The 25,358-nt window shown below is 40.3% G+C and overlaps 1 protein-coding gene across 1 annotated transcript in view; it reads left to right on the top strand.

Moving 5' to 3' along the window:
* LOC113682634 (ubiquitin carboxyl-terminal hydrolase 34) overlaps positions 1 to 25,358 on the top strand; it is a 50,311-nt gene that overhangs the window by 13,210 nt on the left and 11,743 nt on the right. The window contains exons 10-51 of the mRNA XM_089212867.1: positions 430 to 508; positions 943 to 1,035; positions 1,257 to 1,503; positions 2,096 to 2,261; positions 3,035 to 3,401; positions 3,683 to 3,810; positions 4,230 to 4,504; positions 5,353 to 5,507; positions 5,602 to 5,709; positions 6,426 to 6,525; positions 7,308 to 7,393; positions 7,488 to 7,558; positions 8,062 to 8,194; positions 8,705 to 8,953; positions 9,240 to 10,368; positions 11,198 to 11,322; positions 11,707 to 11,937; positions 12,378 to 12,436; positions 13,016 to 13,136; positions 13,510 to 13,599; positions 14,036 to 14,138; positions 14,610 to 14,779; positions 15,177 to 15,242; positions 16,012 to 16,158; positions 16,635 to 16,691; positions 17,057 to 17,134; positions 17,311 to 17,405; positions 17,903 to 18,072; positions 18,213 to 18,418; positions 18,733 to 19,033; positions 19,712 to 19,899; positions 20,539 to 20,606; positions 20,833 to 20,908; positions 21,383 to 21,469; positions 21,980 to 22,054; positions 22,535 to 22,686; positions 23,192 to 23,240; positions 23,420 to 23,524; positions 23,774 to 23,818; positions 23,921 to 24,025; positions 24,387 to 24,452; positions 24,755 to 24,836. Coding sequence (XP_089068993.1) covers positions 430 to 508; positions 943 to 1,035; positions 1,257 to 1,503; positions 2,096 to 2,261; positions 3,035 to 3,401; positions 3,683 to 3,810; positions 4,230 to 4,504; positions 5,353 to 5,507; positions 5,602 to 5,709; positions 6,426 to 6,525; positions 7,308 to 7,393; positions 7,488 to 7,558; positions 8,062 to 8,194; positions 8,705 to 8,953; positions 9,240 to 10,368; positions 11,198 to 11,322; positions 11,707 to 11,937; positions 12,378 to 12,436; positions 13,016 to 13,136; positions 13,510 to 13,599; positions 14,036 to 14,138; positions 14,610 to 14,779; positions 15,177 to 15,242; positions 16,012 to 16,158; positions 16,635 to 16,691; positions 17,057 to 17,134; positions 17,311 to 17,405; positions 17,903 to 18,072; positions 18,213 to 18,418; positions 18,733 to 19,033; positions 19,712 to 19,899; positions 20,539 to 20,606; positions 20,833 to 20,908; positions 21,383 to 21,469; positions 21,980 to 22,054; positions 22,535 to 22,686; positions 23,192 to 23,240; positions 23,420 to 23,524; positions 23,774 to 23,818; positions 23,921 to 24,025; positions 24,387 to 24,452; positions 24,755 to 24,836 — 6,503 coding nt within the window. The remainder of the gene's footprint in view (positions 1 to 429; positions 509 to 942; positions 1,036 to 1,256; positions 1,504 to 2,095; positions 2,262 to 3,034; positions 3,402 to 3,682; positions 3,811 to 4,229; positions 4,505 to 5,352; positions 5,508 to 5,601; positions 5,710 to 6,425; positions 6,526 to 7,307; positions 7,394 to 7,487; positions 7,559 to 8,061; positions 8,195 to 8,704; positions 8,954 to 9,239; positions 10,369 to 11,197; positions 11,323 to 11,706; positions 11,938 to 12,377; positions 12,437 to 13,015; positions 13,137 to 13,509; positions 13,600 to 14,035; positions 14,139 to 14,609; positions 14,780 to 15,176; positions 15,243 to 16,011; positions 16,159 to 16,634; positions 16,692 to 17,056; positions 17,135 to 17,310; positions 17,406 to 17,902; positions 18,073 to 18,212; positions 18,419 to 18,732; positions 19,034 to 19,711; positions 19,900 to 20,538; positions 20,607 to 20,832; positions 20,909 to 21,382; positions 21,470 to 21,979; positions 22,055 to 22,534; positions 22,687 to 23,191; positions 23,241 to 23,419; positions 23,525 to 23,773; positions 23,819 to 23,920; positions 24,026 to 24,386; positions 24,453 to 24,754; positions 24,837 to 25,358) is intronic.

Here is a 25,358-nt window from a genome sequence, read left to right as displayed (position 1 = left end):
TCCCCCACTGCTGCCTCCATCTTCAAATCAAACATGGCCGGTTGAATTAACAATCGCGAGCTTCTTAACGTTAACTCGCCCTAATAAGACGCCTTTCCTGCAGGCTATATATAAGAAAGAGGTAAGTTATTTTTATCTTGCCCAGGTGTGTTAATCGCAAATACTGGCTGGTTAGGTTGTTGATATCAAATGTTTATTTACAGTGTATCAGGGTGTGATGATAAGGTTGTGTGTAAGGAAATAACACGAGTTGCCAGTTGAACTTTATTTTCCCAAAATATCAAATTTAAAGTGGTATTTTTAGGGGTTGAGCTTAATTTTTTCTCTGATTGGTCTTGTCAGGTGGGGTATTCAAAATGTTAAGCGACAGTAATTTTTCTTAAAGTAATTTAAAAAGATAATAATGCTCTCGTCAATTTGATCCAACAGCTTATGTACAGAGTTATCCCAGTGGCTGATTGAGAACAAACTTGTGGAACACTTGTTTGGTCCAAATTTACATGTTGAGGTGATTCTTGTTAAGCAGAGGAAATCACTTCTTTATTTATGAATGGAAAAAAAAGGGAACTAGACACAGAGTTATGTAGCTAACAGATATTCCCTTTTGGAGCTAAACGTCTCGTGAACACCAAGTTTCATTTCTCTAACAAGAATAATAATTTTTCTTGGTATCAATGTTTGCCTAGTCATTTCGACATCTAAACAAGCTATTAGCGTCAATTGGGCTTCCTTGCCATTCCCCCAAAATTCGTAATATTATTGAACTGCTATTGTAAATGATGCAAGTGTAATCTCTGTCCTCTCTGATGTGATGTGATCTCTGCAATCTTTCTTTTTTTTATGCCTTGTGAGAAATAAATTTGTTGAAATAAATTGAATTCAACAGTTAGCAAAGGTGCGTTTGATCTCACTATTAAAATGACTTGTTTCTATATTTTGTAGCTTCTTAAACAGTCTCAGATCATACTGAATTATTTGGCTCGGGAGACGTGCCTGACTACCTCTCACTTAGACTGCATCTGGCTTGCAGCACAGGTACATATTGCATTTACAGCAGTCATGTCGAAATCCATGTAAATTATCTGTTGTCTCCGCTCGCTTGGCCCTAAGCACTGATTGCCACAGTTCAATATTGTTGGAATGGTTTTTTGGGTTTTGTTTCCCAACGGACAATCGGTTAATTCTGAGGTGACCTTGATAGCTTGAGGGGGACTTTAAGATACACTCCTGTTGACTGACCTCTGCTTCAATTTTAGCTGAAACATGCCAGCCGATATGTTCATGATCTTCTGACTGTGCTAACAAAACATATGGATATGCCCTCTATCTTGTACCTACTGGACTTGGTCTCAAAGCTACCACCAGCAGCTCACACCCGGCAGACCCTCTACCTTGCACTTGTTCTGATTAGAATTGTCTGGAGAGCAGGCTTGTCTCCTGCAGTGGCAGAGTCTGGTACAGCCGTGCACACGAACAGCCCTGTGCATGGACCATTGACTGCTGGTGAGTAATGTAGTAGTAACTTTCTCATTTGTCATTCAGGTTTGTTGTTGTTGTTGTTGTTGTTGTTTTGTATTGTTTTTTTAGTTTTTTGCAAAGGAGGGTCTGACTGTTTTCACAAAGGAGGCAACTGTTATGCAGTTGTTAGGACTCTTAAACTGAAAACTTTCATTCTGATTTCTAGAACTTTCGTTATTACACCACTTCATCAATCACAACTTTTCAATTGAAAAAGTTAAATATTTAGGGTCAGTGTTAGCAAGGCTTTGGATAACAAAAGCAGAAAGCAAACAGATTGGCATATGTCACAGGGGAGATGTGTTCCCAGCTTCAAGCCGAGGGAGGGAGGATGTAGTTAAAATGTCCTTTACACAACAACAAAAGGGCAGCTACTTCAATGAGAATCTCATAATTGGGAATCCACTTACTTGTTGTTCAAGGCGAACAGGTTTCGTAGTACTGCTACCAAATCGAAAATATTAGAATTGGGAAGCCACTAACTTGTTGTTGGAGGCATATACGCACAGCAGTGCTACCAATTAGACCGTAAGAGTTGATTAGGGATTAATATTTTATTCTTAAAATGAATTCCAAGGGAGCACCAGTGCAGCGGTAGCATCAGCCATGCAGAGGAAATTCAGTCGAACAGCAAGTCTTAGCCAGAGTAGCAGCAGGAGTGGCAGCCTGAGTGATATAAGTTGCGATGCTGAACAGCTTGACATGGAAGAATCACTGACTCATGGTCGTCAAAAATATACGCGGTATGCAATCTGGTGCTGCATTGGTGTACAATTTCTTTTTATTTCAATGGAGCTTGATAGAGCGAAAATGATTGAGGGATGAGTCGGAAAATAGTAACACAACCAAACAAAAACTATTGTGCCTGAATATTTGTTCTTGAAAGTCGTATGGATGTAACCTATATTGTTGTAACCTACTTGCTATTAAAGTTATATATATACAGTCGAACTTGGATTATCCGTACGTACGAGAACTGGGCTGAAAAGAGAGTCTGGATAATTGATAATGTGAATATTAATCAGCCTAAATTAGAACTGAATACACAATGAGCATAAGCACTTTCTCAAATCATTGTAGATCATTTTAAACATTTTCCAAAAGTAGGTACAAAAAGTTATTTAAGCTAACCAACAACATTTAAAGTCGACCTTTAAAAATTAGTGCAGACGTAAATCAGTTTGTTTCAAGCTGCTACTGCGCTTGCTTGTTGCTAATTTTTATCATTCTTGAAACTTCATTTGTGGTATAGTGTCAACTTCGCTTTGTCTTTCCATCTATGTGAAACACTTCCTAAAACATTTAACAGCCTCAGAAAGCGTAACAAATTCATTTCCATCGGGATATTAATGACGTGTGCTTTGTTTGGTGGAAGGAAGTTGTTACAGATCTTAATTGTTGGAAATCATTATTCAAAATAAACGGGACGAGAGAAGCAATTCCGAATACGGTATTCAAAAAATGCAGATAATCGAGGTCCGGATAGTCCAGGTTTGACTGTATTCTGTTGTTGTAGTCTTTCCTCTAAAGGGAGTGCTGACATGGAAACAGAAGAGATCCCTCACCCCCCTGAACTTAGACAGACCTACGCAGGCCAAGCTGAAGATTATTCTAGCCAAGATAAGACAGGTGGAGAAGATGCAGACATCGACAGCACCAGCTGCACAAACAGCCGAGGTAGCTCTCTGTCAGATAGGCGTGACCTGGATGATTTTGATGCGGAGGGAGTCCAAGATGAACTGACACAGCTTAAGACGGTGGCAGCTCTGCGTGTCATGCAGGAGGGGGGAGAGGAGCGACAGAGGAGCTTAGGATTTGATTTGAACACTGTGTGTGAGCAAGGAAAGACACTACTTTGGGATCTTATTCAAGACGATAATGCTGTAAGTAGTAACTTTATCTTTTGTTATGGCATTACTAACGATATTTAAAACTATTGGAAAAAATACATCTTTGCTGGTTTCATGCGGCCAAGAGACCTTTGGGAAATTTTAAGCAACCTCACGCAGTGCTCACTGATTATGTTGGAAATTTCCAAAAAGTACGCGAGTGTCTTGGCCGAGATGAAAAGCCGCGTCATACTAGCCACAATTTTTTTTTTCCCACAAGTAATTTTGTAGACTTTTACTATCAAATCAAAACGTTAATTTTTCAATGTGTTTAGATTCACCTTTCTGATGGATTGGTCCAGGAGGCCGAAAAGCTTCTGTGTCAGTTGATATGTTACACTGGCGAGAAGAAAATCAGGATGAAGTTTATCGAGGGATGTGTGGCTAATTTGGCCGCCAACAGGTAGTTGATTATTTCTGGAATTACATTTGTGATGTTGACTGTCTAAAATTTGTGTTTCTTTTAGTGTTTTTGCTAAGTTTACGATTTTCCACGGAAAAATAATATTTATATGTATTTGATACTGGATATTTTGCAAGTGGTCAGCGTTTACTTATGTAAAACTATCAAATAGCTTAGATTTGATTAATCCATCTTCGCTCCTGCTGGGAAGCATAGGGAGTTGACCGTGGATCTCAATTGGACCCTGTTTTGGGCACTTCCTTTTGCCTCTTCCTGTTTTGGGCACTTCCTTTTGCCTCTCCCTTGGTGATGTTGTTCTTGTTCAGTTCATCTTGGACGGCGCGCCTCTAAGACTGCTTTGGATTGCTTCTAAGGTGTACTATATATGTTACAACGCTGACTTTTTTACTTTTCCCCAGGTCTGTTGTGATGTCAATTCAGCTGTTGCCCAAATTGTTCAGCTCATTCCAACAGTTTACATCCAGTGATCAAGGGCCTCATTGGGTGACAACATGGGCCAGTAAAGAACTCAACATGATGGAGCTTTTTTTTAACAATATTATTCAGTATGAAGAAAGTGTCGCCAAGGGTGATATCACCAACAGTTCATTGTACAGTTCAGTGGAAGAGGTGCAAGCTAGACTGCAGTTTTTGTCATCTGTGTTCTCTTGTGAGCTGTCACCCCAGGATTTTAGTAAGCTGGAAATGTTGTTGGTTTACACTTAACCCTTTAACTCCCACAAGTGACCAAGACAGAATTTCTCCCTACAATATCAATACAATATCCAGCAGACAAGTGATGAGAATTAAAAAAATATCAATTAGGGGATTATTAGTTGATCCAATAGCAATTTCTCCAAACTAACATCTTAAGAGCTGTATGGCAGACAGTAAGGAGAATTACTAACGAGATCTTGGGAGTTAAAGGGTTAATTATTATAGCATACAGCCAAGGTGCAATTATCTGGAATGGGTTTTGGATAATGACTCCAATCATAACTCTAGTAGAACTTTTGTCTGCACTTCTCAGTGCTCTGCTTCTTTTTTTTTTTAGTGTTAGTTTTGTGGTTTGTTTTACAAGAGGCTGTTGCCATTTCCATCCGTTTGGTCTCTTAACTGCACTTTGTTATGAAATCAAACAAAACAATGGTAGTTACTCATGCACCTCTTCCCCTCCCCCCCTCCCCCCAAGCATCTTGTCAGCCCCTGTGTGTAGAGATATACATAACGAGAGTTGAGTACCGCAACCTATCTGTGTCAACAATAAAGCACAATGACGTGATTAGGGCTCTTAAACAAAAATCTTATCACATAGTCTTGGCCCCAGTTGTTCGAAGCCCCGAATAATGCTATCCAACGGATAAATCGCTATCCAGCAGATAAGCGTCAACGAAGCGCACTATGCTACGCATCAGATAGAGATTTATCCAATGGGTATCGTTACCCACCCTTCGATCAACCGAGTTCAGCACGCTTGCCGTGAGAGCACCATTTTTTCCAGTGGATACTTGAATGAAGGAATCTTTCCTTACTCTGTTTCAGAATTGAGTGCCGGTCAAGTGGATGTGCTGTGGGATTGTCTGGTGTGTGATTCAGAGAGTTCCGATGATACACTGGAGTGGTTTTTGCAACAAGCACAAAGTAAAGAATTTCATGCTCTGGATGTTTCTGCTTTGCAGTACATTTTGGCTGAGAAGGTAACGCCTCTGATATAATTACTATGTAAAGAAAAAAGTCTGTTGTATCAAGGATCTGCAGCACTAATGAATTTGCAATGCTAATCTTTCCCAGCTGCCTTCTCTGCCAGCTGAGAAGTTCTCCATGACAGGCCTACACCTTCTGCAGCAACTCTACAAGATGTTCAAACACGCGGACGTGAAACCTTGTGATCCTTCAAAGGTAGTGCGATGTTGCACGTAAGGTCATTTAACGCTTTAACTCCCGTGAGTGACCAAGACAGAATTTCTCCTTACTATATCTATACAATATCATGCAGACAAGTGATGAGAATAAAGAAAAATGTCAATTATGGAATTACTAATTGATCTGATACTAAATTCTCAAACTAACATGATGAGAATCGTTTGGCGGACAGTGAGGAGAATTACTAATGAGATCTTGGGAGTTGAAGGGTAAAGCATGAAACACCATCAGACTGTTACTATCATTTCTGGCAGTTTTTAGTAATTTGCTCTCTTTCCACTAAAAGCTGAAACGAAGTGTTAAGTTTCTGAGGCGAGAGATAACGAAGAAGCTCACGCATTCAGTAATAATAAAAATAATTCACGAGGTTATGGTAAAAAACATCACGCTGGGTCTGAGCGAAGTTTAGCCGCATGACTCATGAATACGGCAAAATGTGAGAAGCTTCAAGTCCTGTTGAAAAAAAAAAAATGAATCGCGCGAATATTCCTTTGATTCCTCGACTCGTGCCTCGATTCTCGAACACTTCTAGAATCGAGGAACTTACCTTGGAGCAGCACTGTACATATGGCGGCATGTTAATGAATATTCTTATCCATGCTAAAAGTTTCCAATTTTCATTTCAATAATGTCAAAAGTAGAATTACCTGAAGTGTTCATTATTTCATGGAAGAATATCTATGTCCCTTCAGTTGTGCGGTATAGACCAGCTATGGAATATAGCTGTGCAAGTAAGATCCTCAGAGGTTAGCTGGGCGGCTATCACATACCTGAACTCGCTGTACATAAATGGTAAGCATACATTCATTTTTCTCTAATATTTGTAAATGTGAAGTGTGAGATTTGTGTGTTTGAATTTGAGCATTGCATGTTAGAATTAATATATTTTCTTGCTTAATCTCTAAGAAGAGAGGAGGTTTTGCTCTTCCAGAAAATGAGAAGCTCAGAATTTCTGCTGGGCTGAACTCTTTTTCCGCCTAGTGGCGGCTGGCAGTAACTTTTGATGTACAAGGATTTTAACTTAAGATCTAAGATGTATAGCGTCATGTTCGTAAATATAATGAGTAAATAAAAATCTTATACTATTTACAAACATTACGCTATCGATATCGCTGATCCTAGCAGTATGCAGGAAGCGTGTCTTATGAACTTCGTAATAGACCTCGCTCACCGTGGAGTCTCTGTGGCTCAGTGGTAGAGCATCGGAGCGCAGAATTCGAAGGTCTGAGGTTCGATTCCTCATGGGACTCAGAATGTTTTCATTGTTCCACGCTCGTGACAAGAAGAAAAGACATCTTTCTCTATTTCTCTACCGAGCTCAAAACTTACCATCTCTCTTATTCCATATAGAAATTCGCATGTTTTCGTGTCGTGCTTCATTTGTGAACCGTGCGGGCATGACCGCGCCTGTGCAGTTCACGCGTGCCGATATTGTAGGTGGTACTGCTAGTATAAGGAAAAGCGATTCATATTGCGAGATGAACTATTTTAGCTAGGACTGTGGTATTGAAGTGATTTACAGCAACCTTAAAGACTGTTTTTAATGGTATTTATTATAATACTCACTACTTCAGCAAATGGAGGTGCTTTGAAGTTTGAAGATGAGTTCATTCAGAGGTGTATGAATATCATTGGGGGAGCTTCGAAACAGTTGAATCAGGTAGAGTAGCTTTTGTCCCATTTATTCATATATTTATATATTTACTTGTTCAAAAGTTTCAGTGGTGATGGATATGCTCAACTTTTCATTACAGGAACAGAACCTTCAGATAATGGAGAGGGGTTTGCTTTTATTAAAGAGTCACATTGAAAGCTTTAAACGAAGGTTTGTTAAGCAGAGTGGTAGATGCTGCTTCTGTAGCTTTAACGTTTCTAACTGAAAACTGAAAACTCTTTGAGTTATTATTATTTTTTTAGAATGTTTATCTGACCGTCAAATAATTTTTTTAGGTCCACTTTAATATTCTTTTCTCTACGATGCATTCAAAAAGACAACAGAACTCACAGTAAAAACCAACCGAACCGCCTAAAGCGCGGGAAAGCGCGGGCGACCAAGCCGTGATTGGTTCCAATTTTGCATCTGATTGGTTGCGAGAATGGCGCGAGTCTTTTGGACAAATCACAGAGTAAAATAAAGGAAAATCAGAGCAATCCCAGATTACTTTTTGACACTCAATTGAATATTGCCTTAACGAAAGGTGCTTAGTGTTTTTTTTTCGTTATCAGCGCGAGGCACAGGGAGAAAGATCTGAGGCCTTAACCCCAGCCACTTTCGATTTATTGGTTGGATAACTGTTTTGAAAGTTCTTTTTTTTTTTTTACTCGCAGGTTTGCATTTCATTTACGTTTGTGGTGGCTGGAAGGAAGAGGCATCACTTGCCATCAACAGATCACTCAGAGGCCCACAGAGAAACATTACCCCATCCGAGTTCTTTGTCAACCTGCTGGCCTCTCAGACAAGGTAATGCAAGGTTTACACACACTGTATAAGCTTTTAAGTATGAGAAGACAACAAAGGAGGCTCCATATAACACAGTTTTTGACGAAGCGCCAAAAACTCGAACGCTAGTAACACAGTTTTTGACGAAGCACCAAAAACTCGAACCCTAGTCTGAACTCATATGAAATAAATGCTCATACAAGGCTAACGTCGATTCTGCTTTCCATTAAAACTGATTTGTCAGAGTTTAATTATCATTATAACATTACTGACTACTAAAGCAGGTTAGAAGGGCCTCTCTTCAGTGCATGCCAAAATAATTCTACCAGCCGGCTTTGATACCTCGTAAGTTATTGGCAACTTGTTATCGCGAAAAGGAAAATTTTTTTTGCCAGTTTTTATTACGGTGGAAGTCTAAAGCACTGTAACCGTTGGTCAGTTGTTCGTAACAATACAGTTGCGAAACGCAGTAACGGTCAATGTCTCTTATTGCTTCCCTCTCGTTCGATTATTTTTCGTGATAACATTTAGGGTACCTTCGAGATGAACTCGTCAGACCTTGTTGCGGACCTTCGAGCAGAGGTGACATTTTGGTGCCGACAGCTCCAAGACAAGTTAAAGAAAGACACTCAGCTAGCCGACGGCTCTTCTCAACACACGCCCCTATCTCCCTTCTCCTCTCAGTTACATCCCCCCTTCAGACTCATATCCCAGGGGCATGAACTGACGCCCGACTTGGATGAAAAGAGCCTTGCAGAAGTTGGCTTTAAAGATTTGCAGGTGCAGTGGAAAGTCTTGTGATTCGACTGTATTTTTTTTCTTTCTTTCTTTTTAGTGTCAAAGTAAAGATGGTCGCAAGGAAGTGGCTAGGACTATGGCTACAACCCCTCCCCTCCTCCTCACACGACACGACACCCCCCCTCCCCCCACCCCCCTCCCCCCACACACACACATACCTACACTCACAAATGCACCTGTAGCGATTTGTGCGATTTTTTTTTTCTTTTTGCTGAATGTCTTCAAACGCATCAGTGTTTAACTGAGTACTATTTCATCCGTTTTGCAGCTTGTCTTTGTATCTGTTGGAGCTGTTAGAAGAGACAGACATCATGACAGTGGTTACATTCCTTCGTCTTCTTTACCATCGCCGGAATGGAATTCCACACCCATGATAATTCTACTTCATGAAAAATACTTTGATCAACTTTTTTTATTCTTAGAAGCCTTAGACGGCTTCATTGGCTCCAAGAGCAGCTCTTCTGAAAGTCCCTTAAGCGATTCTTCACAATTGTCCCCAGTATCCAAGAAAATAGTGGAAGCCAACAAGGCACACGATGAGTGTGAGGAAGTGGACAGTGGGTCTGAAAACCAAGGGAAACCTCCACTGCTACCACTGATGGAAAGCCGTGTTGAATTTTTATGCGGTATAACTTGGGAGCTCTTGTTTCTTTTACCAACTAATCAATCCATTCTTAATAAGCTCAAGTATTTTGGTCGAGTTTTACACCAAGATCCCAAGCGAAGAGACACCAAGAGTGACGAAGAACAAAGAGCAGAAAAAGCTCAACCGGAGAAGAAACTTTGGGATTCGTTATTGGATCCAAACTTCCCCCATAAACTTCTTTATTCTCTTCAAGTGATAGACTTAATACATAATTCTTCAAAGGAATCACAAACGCAGTTTTCTCCCACTTATTCACGTCTGAGCAGTGATTCAGACATCTCTGACAACGAGGAGGAAAAGGAAACGGCAACCTCACAAGTGCAGATAGCTTCGTGGGGACTGCAGTTTATTGAGTATGGAGGACTAGGTCACTTGTACTCAATTCTTATGTCTGGTTGCTTGGAGGTCAGTGGGAACTGCTTATGGACGCAATGGAGGCAAGAATGTCTTGCACATTTGTTGAAACTGATTTGTGAGTTTGGGACAATGAAGCGAAGTAATGAGGATGACGATGAGGTGTTTGCGTCGACAGAAAGTATCGCTAGTAAGTCACAGATTCAGAAAAGAGACGGACAGTTCCGTGTACGATACAAGAGTACTGACAAAGAGGAGGTGATCTGCATCAAGTGTTTGTCCTCTAATCTTATGTCTATTGTTGATGTTAACTCATTACTGGAGAAATTACTACACATTTCTCATCAGGCAACTTTACCAATCCACGGAGGCCAAAACAGAGCAAGTGGAGGGGACGGTAAGTTTAATTTTTGGCAGGTTGGGTTCCATTTACCACTTGAAATTTTTTTCCTTTTAGCAATTGATAATTTCCCCATACCAATGGCTCAATGCTGGATAATGTCATTTGTAATGCCAGGTTCGCGGCGATTTTCGAAGAGCCAGAGGTCACTTGTCAACAACTTGCAGCGTTGAACTTAAAATCAGCTGTGCTTAACGATTATTTATTGACGATAATCGAACGTAAAACATCGGTTCGCGCTTGCTTGCACTCTTAATAGCCAAGGGTCACTTAGACTTAATTTACTGAAAAAAACACGCATGCAAGCTCTGTAAAGCTGAAACTAGCACCTCTGAAAGATGGCCGCTTATAGCATCTATATACGCCCACTTGTTAAAGCTTATGACGTAATGGCTAAGTAAAAAATTGACGAATTGGCGAAGAGGATGAGGATAATCATTAGAATGAAGAAGCCTCGATATAACGTTTATTGTATCATTTTTACATATATGGATCGTGTGGTGTGATCATCCGGGATGGGGCAGTCCTGAATGTGACCGTCAGTCAGGGGGTATTCAGGATTTTTTCGATGCATGGAGGGACGATCACACCAAATGATTGAATACGGAGATTGAAAAACAAGACTAGGTAGTAGCGCAAAGTTTGCCGGCAGGTAATGGAAGTTTTTACAGAAGAGTAAAACGTATTTTTTCTTCCGAATATCAACTTAGCAATGAGCATGTTTATCGGAAATTGACATAATCATTGTCGTTTTGAACATGTTACCCCACCAATCTTAGTCACCAAGATGATTTAATTTCTTATTTTTGTTGTGTTTCTCGTCCAGTGGTTCGTCACGCTGTATCATTGCTTGTGTCTGCGGCCTTCACTGATGGTACTGTCAGGAGCTCCCTTCTTCAGCAAAGTAACTTCAAACCTTGGCTTCAGCAGCTGGTGCTTTTAGCTAAAGAGGTAAAGTTCAGGTTTCACCTTGTGTTGTCAGAAGAAAATACTGATTCGAAAAAAGAAACGGTGTATGATGTGTATTCTTTTTTTGGTATTTCACGTCTTTTTCCTTTTTTGAGTGTCCCAGAAACACTTAAACGAATTGCCCGATCTGAACCGGGTAATATATTTAGAGCTTCCCTTACTCGGCTTGCCTTCTTGCGATTCACTCAAGCTCATATAATGTTACAAAGGGCCACTTGAAGGTGAGGGTATGGAGTGTTGAAAGTATTACGGTCATCCCCAGTAGGCCAGTGATGCACTTCAACGAATCAGTGAGATTTCATTATTTAACACATATTAATTAGGTCATTATTTTTTCTTCATTTTCTATTATTTTGCAATTCTCAGCCCAGTGTACGATTTGAAGCGTGCCGTGGACTTTACAGACTAAGCCTAATCAAAGAGAACTCCTGCCTTACGCAGCTGATGGATGCATTGCTTGACTCACTGCCGCTGGCGCAATCTCTTCAATCGAGAGAAAATCCCCACGGACGGCGACAAGAGCCCAGTGCCCGGGAATACTTTTCTATTTTGTGTCGACTTGTGGATGGCCTCCCCACTGTGGAAGACGGTCAAAAGGTAAGCATGTATTTATTTTCACGTCTAGACACTCCGGGAATCAAAGGTACCTGTTTGTAAGTTTTGCCATTAACATGCTACGAAAAAGGTAAATAAGGAAAAAGAGAAATGTATGATATAATTAAAGAAAAGTTTGTTTGTCGCACGTTGGCCTCGCGCCTCTTTGCATACTATAGGAGAGGCAAAGGTATGTAAGTGTTACCTCCAATGTGCCTCGATAAAGGTAAAAAAAAGAAAAATAGAAATGTAATGATACAATTGAATAAAAGTTTGGTTATCGTACGTTCGCCTCGCGCCTCTTTGCATACCAGAGGAGAGGTAAAAACTTGTGTCAAAGGGGACAATGTACTCAAGGTAACGATGTCTTGATGTGTCGTTACTTCAGTTCTAATATGATAGAGAAAATGCACTTAGTTTTCCACACTGTCAATTTTCATCAGGGCGATGAGGTTGACTTGGACTCCTTGGCTAAACTGCTGGCCAAATACATACGAGACTGGTAAGTACGGAAAACGTTGTAATCTTTTATGATTGGGTTCCCGAAGCCTTCAAACCCTGACGTTCTGTAAGAAAAAAAACTTGGCATCTTGCTCGAGAAAAGTGTAGCATATAGAGACAGAATGGTTCGAGAGACAGTTCGTTGTGTCACCTTTGTAAACAGCGCACTGTTGTGTCAAACATTATACAAGACCTACGGTCCCATGAGACAGCTGTCTAAGACGTTTGGTGGTAAAATTGTGGACCCTGTTTGGGACTTATCCCTTTACTCCTTAGTATTAGTCAGCATATTCTCCATACTTTTCTCCTTACCTTTCCTGTGGTACCAAGAAGGAGAACTTGTTGAACAATCAAGAGCTTCTACTGTTGAGATCATTTCCCTTCTTCTCATGACCTTAATGAATGATGTAGAGTTAGTACTGTAAGGAGAAATCAGTGTTTAGTCACTCGATGGTGAATGAGTTAAGACTCAAATACTGTATTTAAGTCCTATAAAAGTATCTCCTCCCTCTCCCCTTCCCTCGCACAATATAATCAGACTCATTTTATGCTCTGGTTTTTCTCTGCCTTCTCTTCATAGTCAACCGCGCACCAAGCAGAAGTATGGCAGCCATGAAAATGAAGGCCTTAGTGGAATGTTGAAACTGTGCACTGCTGTTATGAGACATGACCCCTCGTTCAAGATGTCGACTGATGGTTTGGTAAGTGATTTTTAGATGATTCATTACTTTTGATTTGTTTGTTTTATTTATTCCTATATGATTTCTTTATTTGTTCATTTAGTATTTATTTATTTGTCTTTTCTTTATCACGATTGCTCATAACAGCGGTTCCAAATGGCCAAATTTTGCCGCACGAGAAAAAATGAATTTCTACGACATTTTGTTATCAAAATGAAGTTGTGTGCTTGTTTATGTGGTCTTTCCTGGTTTTTTTATTCTTTCATTTGATTGTTAGTTTGTTTGTTTTTGCATTTCTTGAGTTTGAAGCTAGGTTTTTTTAATTGGAGATGATATTATCGTCAACTTTCGAAGTCGCCTGACCGTTTGAATTACTTATGCTTTTGGTTTTCAGGAGTTTCTGCGAGACGTGTTCCACTCTTGTCTGTTTTCTCTACCAGAAGATTGTTGTGATGAGAGGGACTTGCCACTCTGCAAATCTAAGGTAAAGATGCAATGCAGTACTTTACAACAGTACTGACGTTTGCGACGATTAAAGTGAAGCTGTGTGTCAAGGTGGTTTCTTTCGCACAAAATTGCCCTCGCAGTCATTGGACACTAAATGTGCGTTAAATTATGCGCTGATCATAGTGCCTGGGCGAATCAAATTACATTCTAGGATTATTTTACGAGTAAATCGTTACTGGTTTATAAGCATCACGCTCACCAACATGTGTCTAAGAGAAGAAATTCTAGCCTTGTGTTTGCAGTTAGTTGGGAATTGGTTTTTGTCGGGAAATTTCATACGGGCGGACTACCTTTTGGTACAGGGGTGACTGTTCCTCTAGCAGAAAAGTATAGCCACAATTGGGAGACAAGTTTTGTTCCTACAACATTCCAGCAGGGTCCACGTCTTAACTAATTCTCTATTTGCATTAAAGCCGGCCAGGAGTGCAGCCTTTGATCTTCTTCTCGAGATGGCTCGAGGCTGCCAAGACAACTTCCTTGAAATCCAAAAACTGTTGATGAAACATCACAGCTCTGGTAAGAGCTCCTTTATCACTAGGCTTGAAAATAACCTTCTTCCTTTCTATCAGAGTCAAGTCCTAGCCGTAAGCAGAAAGTTTGTCGTATGAACCAAGCTTATTGCGACTTGAAGTCATCTGCAGATCAGTGGTTAAAAAAAAATTACAAATCTTAGGGTCAAGCAAATCCTGTGGAGAGCACTGTGAATTTTTCTTTTTTGTAAATGCAATAGGGAGACGATGAGGCTCTTTGATTAGCGCGCGAGACTGGTTCTAGAGGTCTGCGTTTGAGTCCGCGACAGGTCCTATTGTTTTGTTCTCGTTGGGGGAAAGACCCTCTCTCTGCTAGAAGCTGCCTTCGTCTAAGAGTATAAAGTATAGAGTCCCTTCATTCTACACAAACCTGACCAAGCTCCGGCTTAAAGGGAGTCTGGGCGCGAGTAAGATTACTCACCAGCTGGTAATTTGATCCATTTTTTTCTGTTCATAGATGGTAGAAAACGTTCCTCTTATGGTTGGCATTACTGGCCCCATGACAATGGCCGTTCACTCTGTGGGCTGGTTGGAATGATCAATTTAGGAGCCACGTGTTACATGGCCTCCTGCATGCAGCAGCTGTACATGATGCCTCAGGCCAGGGCCGCTATTCTGAACTCGAGGGTGAGTTTTATTAATCCCTAACACCCTAACATTGGTGTGCATATTCTCTATACATTTCCAAATACAAAAACCAAACTGCCTACAGCGCAGGAAAACGCGGGCCACCAAGTCGTGATTGATTTTAAGTTTTGCATTTGGATTGCTTGAAAAAGTGGCGTGACTCTTCTGGATCAATCACAAGACGAAGTAAAGCAAAGCCGAAGCAATTCCGGATTACCTTCGACGCCCAATTGAAAATTGCTCAATGTATAAAGATTTAGAATAAAGTTCTTATCTCGTAAGATTTCGTTTGTTAACAAGTGATCTGTTTGACCTACGAACATGCTGTGAACAACTCAGTGAATTAAAGCATTAAGTCTTCTTCATTGAAGCTCTAACACTTCTCATCATTTCACAGATCAACAGCGATGTTAAACATGAGGTGCTCATGCGTGAAATGCAAAGGATGTTTTGTTTCTTAATGGTGAGTGGAATTTGATTGAAATAATTTTACTGGGTGCCTGTTAGGAAAATGTGAAGAAGTAAAGTGATAATGGCGACGTGAGGGCCAATTGCTAACCTTTTTGAGCATGACTCCGGATCGAAATGTCGGCTTCTACCCCGGGATGGATTATTGTGTTGTGCTTTCATGGCACTTAACACTCGCGGTCTCCCTCCTCATAGAGCATGTGAATGGGTACAGGTGAACTTTGGTAGGACGCAACCCTAGTCTGTAATAGAGCACACAGCGGTCAAACGTCTGCGTATATGCGACCGCTGTCATAACTAGTTAGCGTGCTTTCATGCAATCAAAACCAAGTTGTCTTGCAAAAGTTACAAACAACTGCACAGGCCAATAAGTTAAGGTGTTTAAGAAGTGTGTCATTTTTGGTAAAGCTAAAAAAAAATTGGTAAATCAACAAGAAACCTGTACTTGAATAAGCTTCGTGTTCGAGAAGTCTCCAGTTTTCCTTTTCCCAACTTTTTTCTTTTACAGATTTCTATGAACATTTCAATTATCTCTCGCTTCCTTTGCGAGACAGCAGTTGTTTCTTATGTTTTCCTTTGAGAGTTTATTTTTTGATAATATAACGCATGTTTTAGAAGACTGTTAAACAAATTCTCCTAGTCAGAACCTTAAGAAATGTATAAAGAACAGTATGGAGAATATGCATGCTGATGTTAGGGTGTAAAGGGTTAAACTTTGCGTTAAATGCTGTCTAAATATCCAGTTTGCGTCCTTTTCACTCCAGGCAAGCGAAAGAAAGGCGTACAATCCCAAAACCTTCTGCCGGACATACACTATGGACAAACAGCCTCTTAACACTGGAGAGCAGAAGGACATGACGGAATTCTTCACAGACCTGATCGGCAAAATAGAAGAAATGTCACCAACACTGGTAAGAAATTTAAAACATTTTGTGGCTCCTACTTATCGATACTTTCAGGCAGACTCGCAATCCGGAGGTCATGGATTTGAGTTTGTTTATGGATATTCCCAAGTTAAACTCCTCGACCCCTCTTGTAAATAGCCAAATGCTTTTATATCTGCCATTTTGAGATTTATATTCCGTTACTTTTGGTATATAGTGTTTGTTTTACTGGTTATTTGAGAGTTTTTGTTGTTGTGGTATTCTTACAGAAATAAAAAAAATTGTCTTTCCGTTTGAGTAGAAGTTACCCGTAAGTGACATAACGTGTTGTACTATGGACGCTTATTATCATTTAGAACATGCCAGTCAAACCGGACGTTTCTGATTACAGTCCGAAGAGAATTTTCACTGACTATTGCAGAAACTATCCTGATAAACTTCTCGCTGTTTACTTGCATACTTGGCCGTCTAATGTATTTATCATAATTGTATTGTTTTTCCAGAAAATCCTAGTGAGAGATTTGTTCTGTGGAGAGATCAGCAACAATGTCGTGTCACTGGTGAGAAAGCTTACTTACCTCAAATCAATTTTCCCGTCAGACCTGGATAATAGAGTAGTGGTATAAGTGACTTTACCAACCGTGAGCTCCGGTGCTTTATACAATAATTTGAAGGACAGCATGCGCACTAAATCTTGTGCTATAGTTTTCATGTTGAAAGATCGAGGAAGAAGGAGTGGTCCTTGTTTTCCTGTGATTGTGATAACTTTGTGCATAAAAGTTTTTAAAACCCTGATATGAGTATAACACTTGTTCCGAATGGCATTCGTATTCGCGAGGCTAATACGATTGTAGCTATTTTCATGAGATACCCTAGTGTTTGCGGTGGATTTCTGCTGAAAGATTTGATGTTCTTCCATTCGCAGGACTGTTCACACGTCAGCAAGACCAGAGAGGAATTTTATTCTGTGCGGTGCACTGTGGCAGACATGAAGAGCCTTTATGTAAGACTGTCTTTTGATGAATTGGTGATACTGAGGTGGTTAAATCATGTGTAGTTTGACTCGAGATATTTATCAATGAGATTTTGAGCTCGGATTTGAATCTGATTTGTAGACAAAGAGGTGCTAGTTTTTTGGCTCAGTTTACTTTCGACACTTAGTGGTATCTTGTTGTCTAGGAATCACTGGACGAAGTGACGATCAAAGACACACTGGACGGAGATAACATGTACACGTGCTCACAGTGTGGAAAGAAAGTTAGGGCAGAGAAAAGGTGAGTGAAATACAGGCGGCAAAGGAAATGAATTTTTACCAAGGGTATCCATAACGAAAGCCAAGCAATCTAAAGGAGGAATGAGTGAAAGAAGACACCAATTATTGAATGGTAAAAGTTCAAAACAACTGTTATTTACTGTGAATGATGTGTGGAAGAGAAGCTTGTTGGGTGCTTTTCGATTTAGTGTCGTAAAACCAAACCCAATGTTATCACAACAGCCAATCTAAACAAGGGGAAATATCACACGGAACCAATGAGAAGACAAAAATCGAGTTAATTACGTAAAGCGCGGGAAAACAGGAGTAACCAAGTCGTAATGGTTTCAGTTTTGCATCTGATTGGTTGAGAGAGTGACGCGAGTTGTCAGGACCAATTGCAGAGCGGAATAGAGCAAAACCAAAGCAACCTTGATTATTTTCAACAGATTGTTTCGGAAATTACTCTATCGCTTATGTTTCGAAAAGCTAACGGTATTAACGATTTGTTTTGCGTAGGGCATGTTTTCAAGTTCTTCCGCGGATTCTGTGTTTCAACACAATGCGTTATGCGTTCAACATGGTGACTATGATGAAAGAGAAAGTTAATACACACTTCTCTTTTCCTCTTCAACTCAACATGGCACCATACACGGAGGAATTTTTGATGGGAGACAAACAAGATCAAGGTAGAGTGTCCTCTGTTGTCCACGTGACTGTTTTCATGTTTTTGATGAAAAGTCGCTCCAACTCAACAAGCGTATTAGTTTAACTCAACGGTAGGCATTGTGAAATCACCTTAAATATGATTTCCCTCTCCCCTCGTTAGACCCTCAGCTCGATCTAAGCTACTGGTATCAGTTGATTGGAGTTGTGGTTCACACTGGCACAGCAGAAGGGGGGCACTACTACAGCTTCATATTAGACCGGTCCTCCCCCCAGGGGCGCGATCAGTGGTTCCTGTTCAACGACGCAGAAGTGAAACCATTCGATCCGGCACAGATCGCGGCTGAGTGCTTTGGCGGCGAAATGACGGTAACATTAGTTATACATATACTTATATTTATATCTTTTCTTTTCTTTTTTTTTTAACGCAATTCAAAAACAGTGTATTGTGTACAGTAAATGAGCAGGATGATGAATCTGTTCTGATCTGTTAGGTTCTGGTAAAGAAAAGTGTCCTAGTGTTCTTTTGTAGAAGTATCGCTAAACTGTAGACCCATTGTTTGTAGACATACTGCAAATCTAGTTTGTTGGCGTTGCTATCATCATCACACCTTAAAAAAAGTTCATATTTTGATGGAAATGAAATGTAGCCACTCTAAATTTGGCAAACGTTTTCTCATCAGACAAAGACCTATGATGCAGTGACAGAAAAGTTTATGGATTTTTCATTCGAGAAGACTCACAGTGCCTACATGTTGTTCTACGAACGGTGTGATCCTAACGAGAAGGAGTTACTGGCGGAGACGCCAAACATCGAGCTAAGCCAAGAGCTGGCTGATTGGATCTGGCACGACAACATTCAGTTCTTGCACGATAAACACGTATTCGACACGACTTACTTCAATTTCATGTGGCTTATATGCAGCAGCATTGCACCTTCGGTTCCAGATTCCAAGGAGCTCGTGCTGTCCAATGTCAAGCTGGGTAATTATGCTCGTGACTTGTGTCGATATCAAAGCAGGGGGTAGAGAAGTTTAGGGGAGGAGGGTGAGGCGGCGTAGAAATAGGAGAGGTGATAAACATTTAACCATTAAGGTCAGTCTTTTTGGCGTCGGCCAAGTACTTGATGATGCTGAATCAAAACTGCTCAGTGTTTGTTACTGAACAGATCAATTCGAACTGATCTACAGCCGCGGAAGATACAGTGTCACATTACGTTTCTCAATAAGTTTTCACTACAAAGTCACCGCCAACCAGTCAAAGTTAATAAAATAGGGACTTTAAGAAAACCACGACGGCGATGGCAACAAGAACGTAGCGAGACAAAAGATCTGATCAGTAGAACAAGAGCGAAACACGGGTATTTTAAGACCTTTTGCATTCTTTTTTTGCATTTCTTAGCTATCCCCTTCAGGGAAAAAAACGTGAAATCACCAACTTTTTGTCCTCTTAGCAAGGAAACCTAGACAGCAATTTAGTCACTACATTCATATGTTATGCCGAAGTAAAGATGCGTACCGTTAGATTATCTTAAATGAAAAGAAAATACGTTTTTCAGCATCGTTTAACTACACGTCGCCGAAGTGACACCTTAGACTCTTTAATATCCCGAGCGAGGAGGTTAGTTAACTTTTTTTTTATAACAAGAACTTTTTTAACCAGGAACATCATTCTTGTTGGAAACACTCGTTCACGCCAAAGAAAAACTGCTGATTAAGAACTGGGCCGACCTGTTGCTGTCTCAATATGAACAGTCCTCAGATGTCTGTGAGTGGTTTCTGGAGACACTGAGCAGTGAGGAATGGTTGCTTCAAGTGCTGGTCAAGTGTCCCATACAAAGTGTTCGGCATGTAAGTGAAATTGAGTTAGTCACGGTATTGTTATTAAAACTGTATTATTTATCGCCAGGGGATCACGTGGTTTTCTGGAGGAACTGAGGGGGGACTTACACTGACTCACCCCACCCCACCCCCTTTCCCCCCCTCCTGTGGAACATTTGTCGTCACAAAATGGTTGAGGGTTCTAACCTCAGCCAGTCAGTTTCTCGATCAGCTTTGTTTCAGAGAACCCATCGTTTGGTTTTAAAAAAAACAAAAACAACAAATCAAAACAAAACAAACAACTTATTTCGATTATTATTATTTTTTTATCGTTGAGAAGTACATACTTCTTACACGACTTTCATACCCCTCCTGAATCGAATGCAAGACCTGCAGTCGTTAGTTAAATAATGCTGCAATCTTCTTTTACACGTTCATATTCGTTGTAGGAGGTAAGTTTCTTTTTCGAGATGAATAGGAACAACCAATTTACTGGGTAGTAATAACGCCACGACCTTGCGAAGAACCATTGCCTCAAAGATCTACAAGAAATATCTTTGCGACAGAATATGCGTAATTGTCCAAAGAGGGAATTGGGTGTAAAAATTACCTAACGGCGAATACTTTTTTCCTTTTTTTATTAGCAATTTTTTTTTTTACCTTTTGCAGATGTTGGCTCGTCTCTGTTTGGATGTGATTAAGATCCTGAGGCCACTATATGCAGGCCACACCGACAAGTTAGTTTCGTTTTGCATATTGCACTTTGCATTATTGCATTTGCTCAGTTTTTGCTTCAACACATTCGATCCGCACTGAATAATTGAGCTTTATTGAAGAACTGTAAAGCATGCTTCTCTTTTCTGTAGATCATCTGTCATTTTTGCTTTCTTTACGGTTCAAAATATGACAATTTTTGTTTGTGTTAGTGTTGCATCCATATTAACAATTCCTGTTGCTATTCAGGAATGATGATGACGAGGAATTAGAGATCGAGCACTTTGTGTTTGTCAACGGGTTTGTGAAAGCTATTTTTAGATTGGTAAGTAATCCGTTATGGGTCGATCAATTCGAAGCTTCAACATCCCCTCCGCGGCAACCCCCCGAGCATTTGAAGTTTTGAAGGTAAGTTTGTTTAAATTCCCACCCTCTCCCCCCGGGGCAAAAATTGCGATTAAAATGCTCACCCAAGTATTTTGGAAAAGCCAAAATCAGCGACCTTGACTTTCTTCACATTGACGAAACTTTAAAACTTAGGCCTTAAACAGCTCCGTATTGAAAGATATTCCATTGGAAGGACTTGGCACTTACGCTCAAAATTCCCCACCCCATCCGGGCAAGATTCAAATTTCCTGCCTCACGGGCACGGAGGACAGTCAAATGCACGTGGGTTGGCCGGAAAGGGGAGAGGATGTTGAAGCTTCGAATTCGGCGGCGTATTAACTTCATTTTCATAACCAAAGGTTGAGGTCAGAATGGATCCATCTAAAATACGATGTTTTTTTCTAATGTACAGCTGGAGCACAATATCAAGGCGTACGTCAAGAATCTTTCAGAGGTGTTTTGGTTTATACATCAGTTCGCCGTACTGGGAGGCAAAGAGGTATGGACTCGTGGACCTTTCGTTTTCCAAACTCATGAGTGATGCACAGTTATAATCAACAGTTCCAAAAAGATATCGAGTACATCCTATCATCTTAAAGCATTTATGAATAACTGATGAGCTTTCACCACTTTTTATTACACCATGTCTGTTTATTTGCTCTTAGCTGGCAGTTTTGATGCACTCGACGAGAGTGAACGATGTGTTTTAGTTTACTTTTTAGTTTGGTGTCGAAAGTGTTTCTTGAGCTTTCCTTATCTTTTTGAAATGATTCGGTAGTGATACCGTAGTGAGGGAGAGTTGTGCCACCCTTGGAGTTAATCAGATCCGAATCGTAAACATCACAACCGATTTTCCCCCAATATTAATTTTCAGAGTTGTCGAAGACTGTCGGTGTAGTAAGATGTTTTAACTGCGGTTTGTCGCGACAATCAATTGAAAAGGAAAAAAAACTTAAAAAAATATGTAGATAGACCATCTGTTTTATGGTGGTGGTATTCTTTTTTGCAGCGTGAATTTCTTCTGAAAGCAGACGCCATTACAGTCATGGTGGAATTCTACCTGGGAACAAAAGCTTCAGAATTAGTAAGTTAACGACTCAATATGGATTATTTGGCCTGTCAATCGTGCGCCGGATAGATTTTAAAACGGTGTTTTTGATCTAAAATGCAACAAAAGGTTTTCGTCCGTGCCAGAAAACGAACGAAATGTTTTAACATCCACTCTACACCGGACGAATTTAAAAACGCAACTATCACCGGCGGGATTCTTTGGCGTGCACATTTAAAAAAAAAATGCCAAGAATAGTGACGACCTGAGAGCGTTTTGGAAAGCCCGTTTTTGGTTCACATAAGTGTAGTTGTTTAGTTTAACCGTGGAAAGAAAGTTGTGCTCAGTTTCAAATTTACCTATTTACCTCTCCCCCCTCCCTCCCTTGCTTTTACCTTCAGTTTGGCGAAGATTTGGGGGGAAGGGGGGGTGGAGGAGAAATTGGGCTGACATCGTGGTACCCAAATTCGCTTGTGAATGTGGTCTTTCCTAAATGGAATCATTTACTTCTCTCAGAACGACTCCACAACAGATGAAGATGATGACGGTGATGATGACGACGATGAAGAAGTGGTCACCATTCTTCCAGAAGATAAATACCGAATGGGTTCCTTGGAAAAGATGATTTCAGTTATGGCGCTATTGGTCGAGGAGTCTCGTGGGGAAAGGTATGCTTGATTTTAACCAAGTTATTAACTAATATATTTAAAATATATTCATACATGACTTTGTTTTCTCCCCCCCCCCCCCCCCCCCACTCCTTACAATAAATGAGACGTAGTTCCCTCTTCAGCCGCGAAACTAGATTTATTTAGAGTAAAATTTGCCAGTGAAACAGCATTAAACTTCTCTGACAATAACATGGAGAGATCTATCCCATAATACCCTTAGATGAGATACAGTGCAAAGCTGTTTGTGACGCTAGATGCGTGTCACATGTGACACAACACACGAGAATGAATCATTGTTATTGTTCTTGTTTTCAATAATAACGCAGTTTTCATTGAGGTGTTGCTTTACCTCGCTGATTGGTCCAGAAAACTCGCGCCTCTCTCTCAACCAATCATTTTATTCAATCATTCGAGTCTCCTCGCCGCAGCCATCTTTTCTCATGAAACGAGGTTGAACCTCAAAGCTCGTGCGATAACGTTATGTTTTCTTGCTTTATATCAGGCAACTGCATCTTTCAGAGAATGACATGGCTGCTTTAACAGGTGGAAAGGTATGGCAATATTCTATGTTAATCCCTGTTGATTTATACTGACGTTATTTTTCGGAAAGACCGACATTAGAGGGGTATGTTCGTTTACTAACTCGTAGCTCTACGCTTTGTTCAACGTATCATAACCGACTCATTATCAATTAATGATTACTTATGTTATTTTATTTCTTTTTCCTCAGGGATTTCCATTCCTTTTCCATGCCATCAAAGACAGTATTAACCTCCGCCACACAACCAACCTGATTTTTAGTCTGTGCAGATACAACCTCAAGCTAGCGGAAAGCGTGAGTCAGCGATTTGCACGTGTCTTAACAACCTTCGCGTTGCTCTGATTTAGAAGCCTCGCACCTCCTCCGTAACCAATCAGATGCCAACGTAATGTCAATCATAACCTGGCCACGTTCGTTTCTCGGCCTTCAGGCAGTTTTCAAGCAGCAGAATTGCTCTTTATATTTTTGACACTCGTTAATAAAAGACGCTGAAATCTCACACGTTCACGAACAGATTTTTCATTTCGTTTTGTTGTTTTGCAGATAATTTCTCTGCTGATGTCTTCAGTGCAAAAGCTTCCACCAGAGGTTAGTAAAACGTAGCAAACTGAGCAGTTAATAAATATCAGAATAGTTCCTTTGGTAAGAACTTTTTTTAAAACGTTCTCTTTAAACGTTCTCCCCCTGTAGCAGTCTCATTCATTCTTCAAGTTACTGTCGATGTTGACAGAGATGCAGGGGGGTCCACCTGGCATGCCATCTTTTACCAACCTGACCCTCGCACGTATCTGGGAGGTAAGCTACATGTTGCAGTTTTCATTGTTGTTGTTTGTGTTTGTTACTTTTATTTATTCATAACGCAGGGTTAAACTTTTCCCCACACTCTCTAGCCTAGAATAAACAAAGTATATCTTAAAGCTCAAATGTTGGCAACCTTTTTCGTATAAATGTTAAAAAAAACAAACAAACAAACAAGAACAAAAAACAATTTGAAGTGTGGATTGGGTTTTTCAGTGATGTCTTTCGAATTGACCGAAGAACGAAGACTTCCTTGTCTTCGAAAGAGTCTCTGGAATAACGTTGCATTAATGTAAAATATCGCTTGTGTATTGAGCGCTTGACAAGAAGATAATCGCGTCTGTTTTACTTTCCGCAGGCTGCCGAATACAACGCTGCTCTGTGTATAGACTGGCTAACGTGCATGGCTCCGAAAAACAGGATGGTATGTGTTGGTTTGTTTGTTTGTTTTTTTACTCTCTCTTTATGCTCGAACTTTCCGATTAACCCTTTAACTCCCATGAGTGACCAAGAGAGAATTTCTCCTTACAAGGTCAATGCAATATCAAGCAGACAAGTTATGAGAATAGAGAAAAATTCACATGGAGATTACTAGTTGATTCAATACCTAATTCTCCGAACTGACATCATAAGAATTGTATGAGGGTACTAATGATATCTTGGCAGTGAAAGTGTTAACGTACTGATTGTGAAAACCGTCAACTTATCCTTGCCGTTTGTTGGTAGGCTCATCAGTGGGTATTGGAAAACATGGATAAGTGGGTGGAAAAGTATCTTATTGCTGACAACAGTCTCAGGCTTAGAAATGGTGAGTTAAATCATTTAACATAGATTTAATTTTATATAACCTGACAGAAATTCGTGCCAAGACCGCTGTATCTGGTAGTTTTTGTTTGCTGCCATAATCATCAACCGATGACCATTTTAATTTTCGTAGATATTGTGGGTTCCTGACCTGCAAAATTAAGTTCGTGTAGGAAAGAGAAACACTCAATAAAAAGCTGGAAAATTTTACCACCTTCGGAGTAGAAGGATGAGTATGCTGTAACTAAGCGTGCGAGAGAATTTAAGAATATTCTTTTGCCTTCCTTGTTAATGTTCTGCTGTTCTGACGGAGAATAAAAACATCTGTTCCCTCAAAACTCAATTCTTCGCCAATCCGGGTTTCAATAAAAGCTGGCTATTGGCAGTCTACCGCTGCCCTTGAGACCTCTTACCGCCGTCCGTTTAGCCTGCGGGCAGGCTCTCGCGTTTGGGTTTTCGCCTTAACCCTTAACATCCTAACGTCATTGTACATATTCTCCATGCTGTTCTCTACACGTTTCCTAAG

The sequence above is a fragment of the Pocillopora damicornis genome, chromosome 7, assembly GCF_964200805.1.
Source record: "Pocillopora damicornis chromosome 7, jaPocDami1.2, whole genome shotgun sequence".
NCBI classification, from domain to species: domain Eukaryota; kingdom Metazoa; phylum Cnidaria; class Anthozoa; order Scleractinia; family Pocilloporidae; genus Pocillopora; species Pocillopora damicornis.
This window is presented reverse-complemented; position numbering and strand designations above follow the sequence as displayed.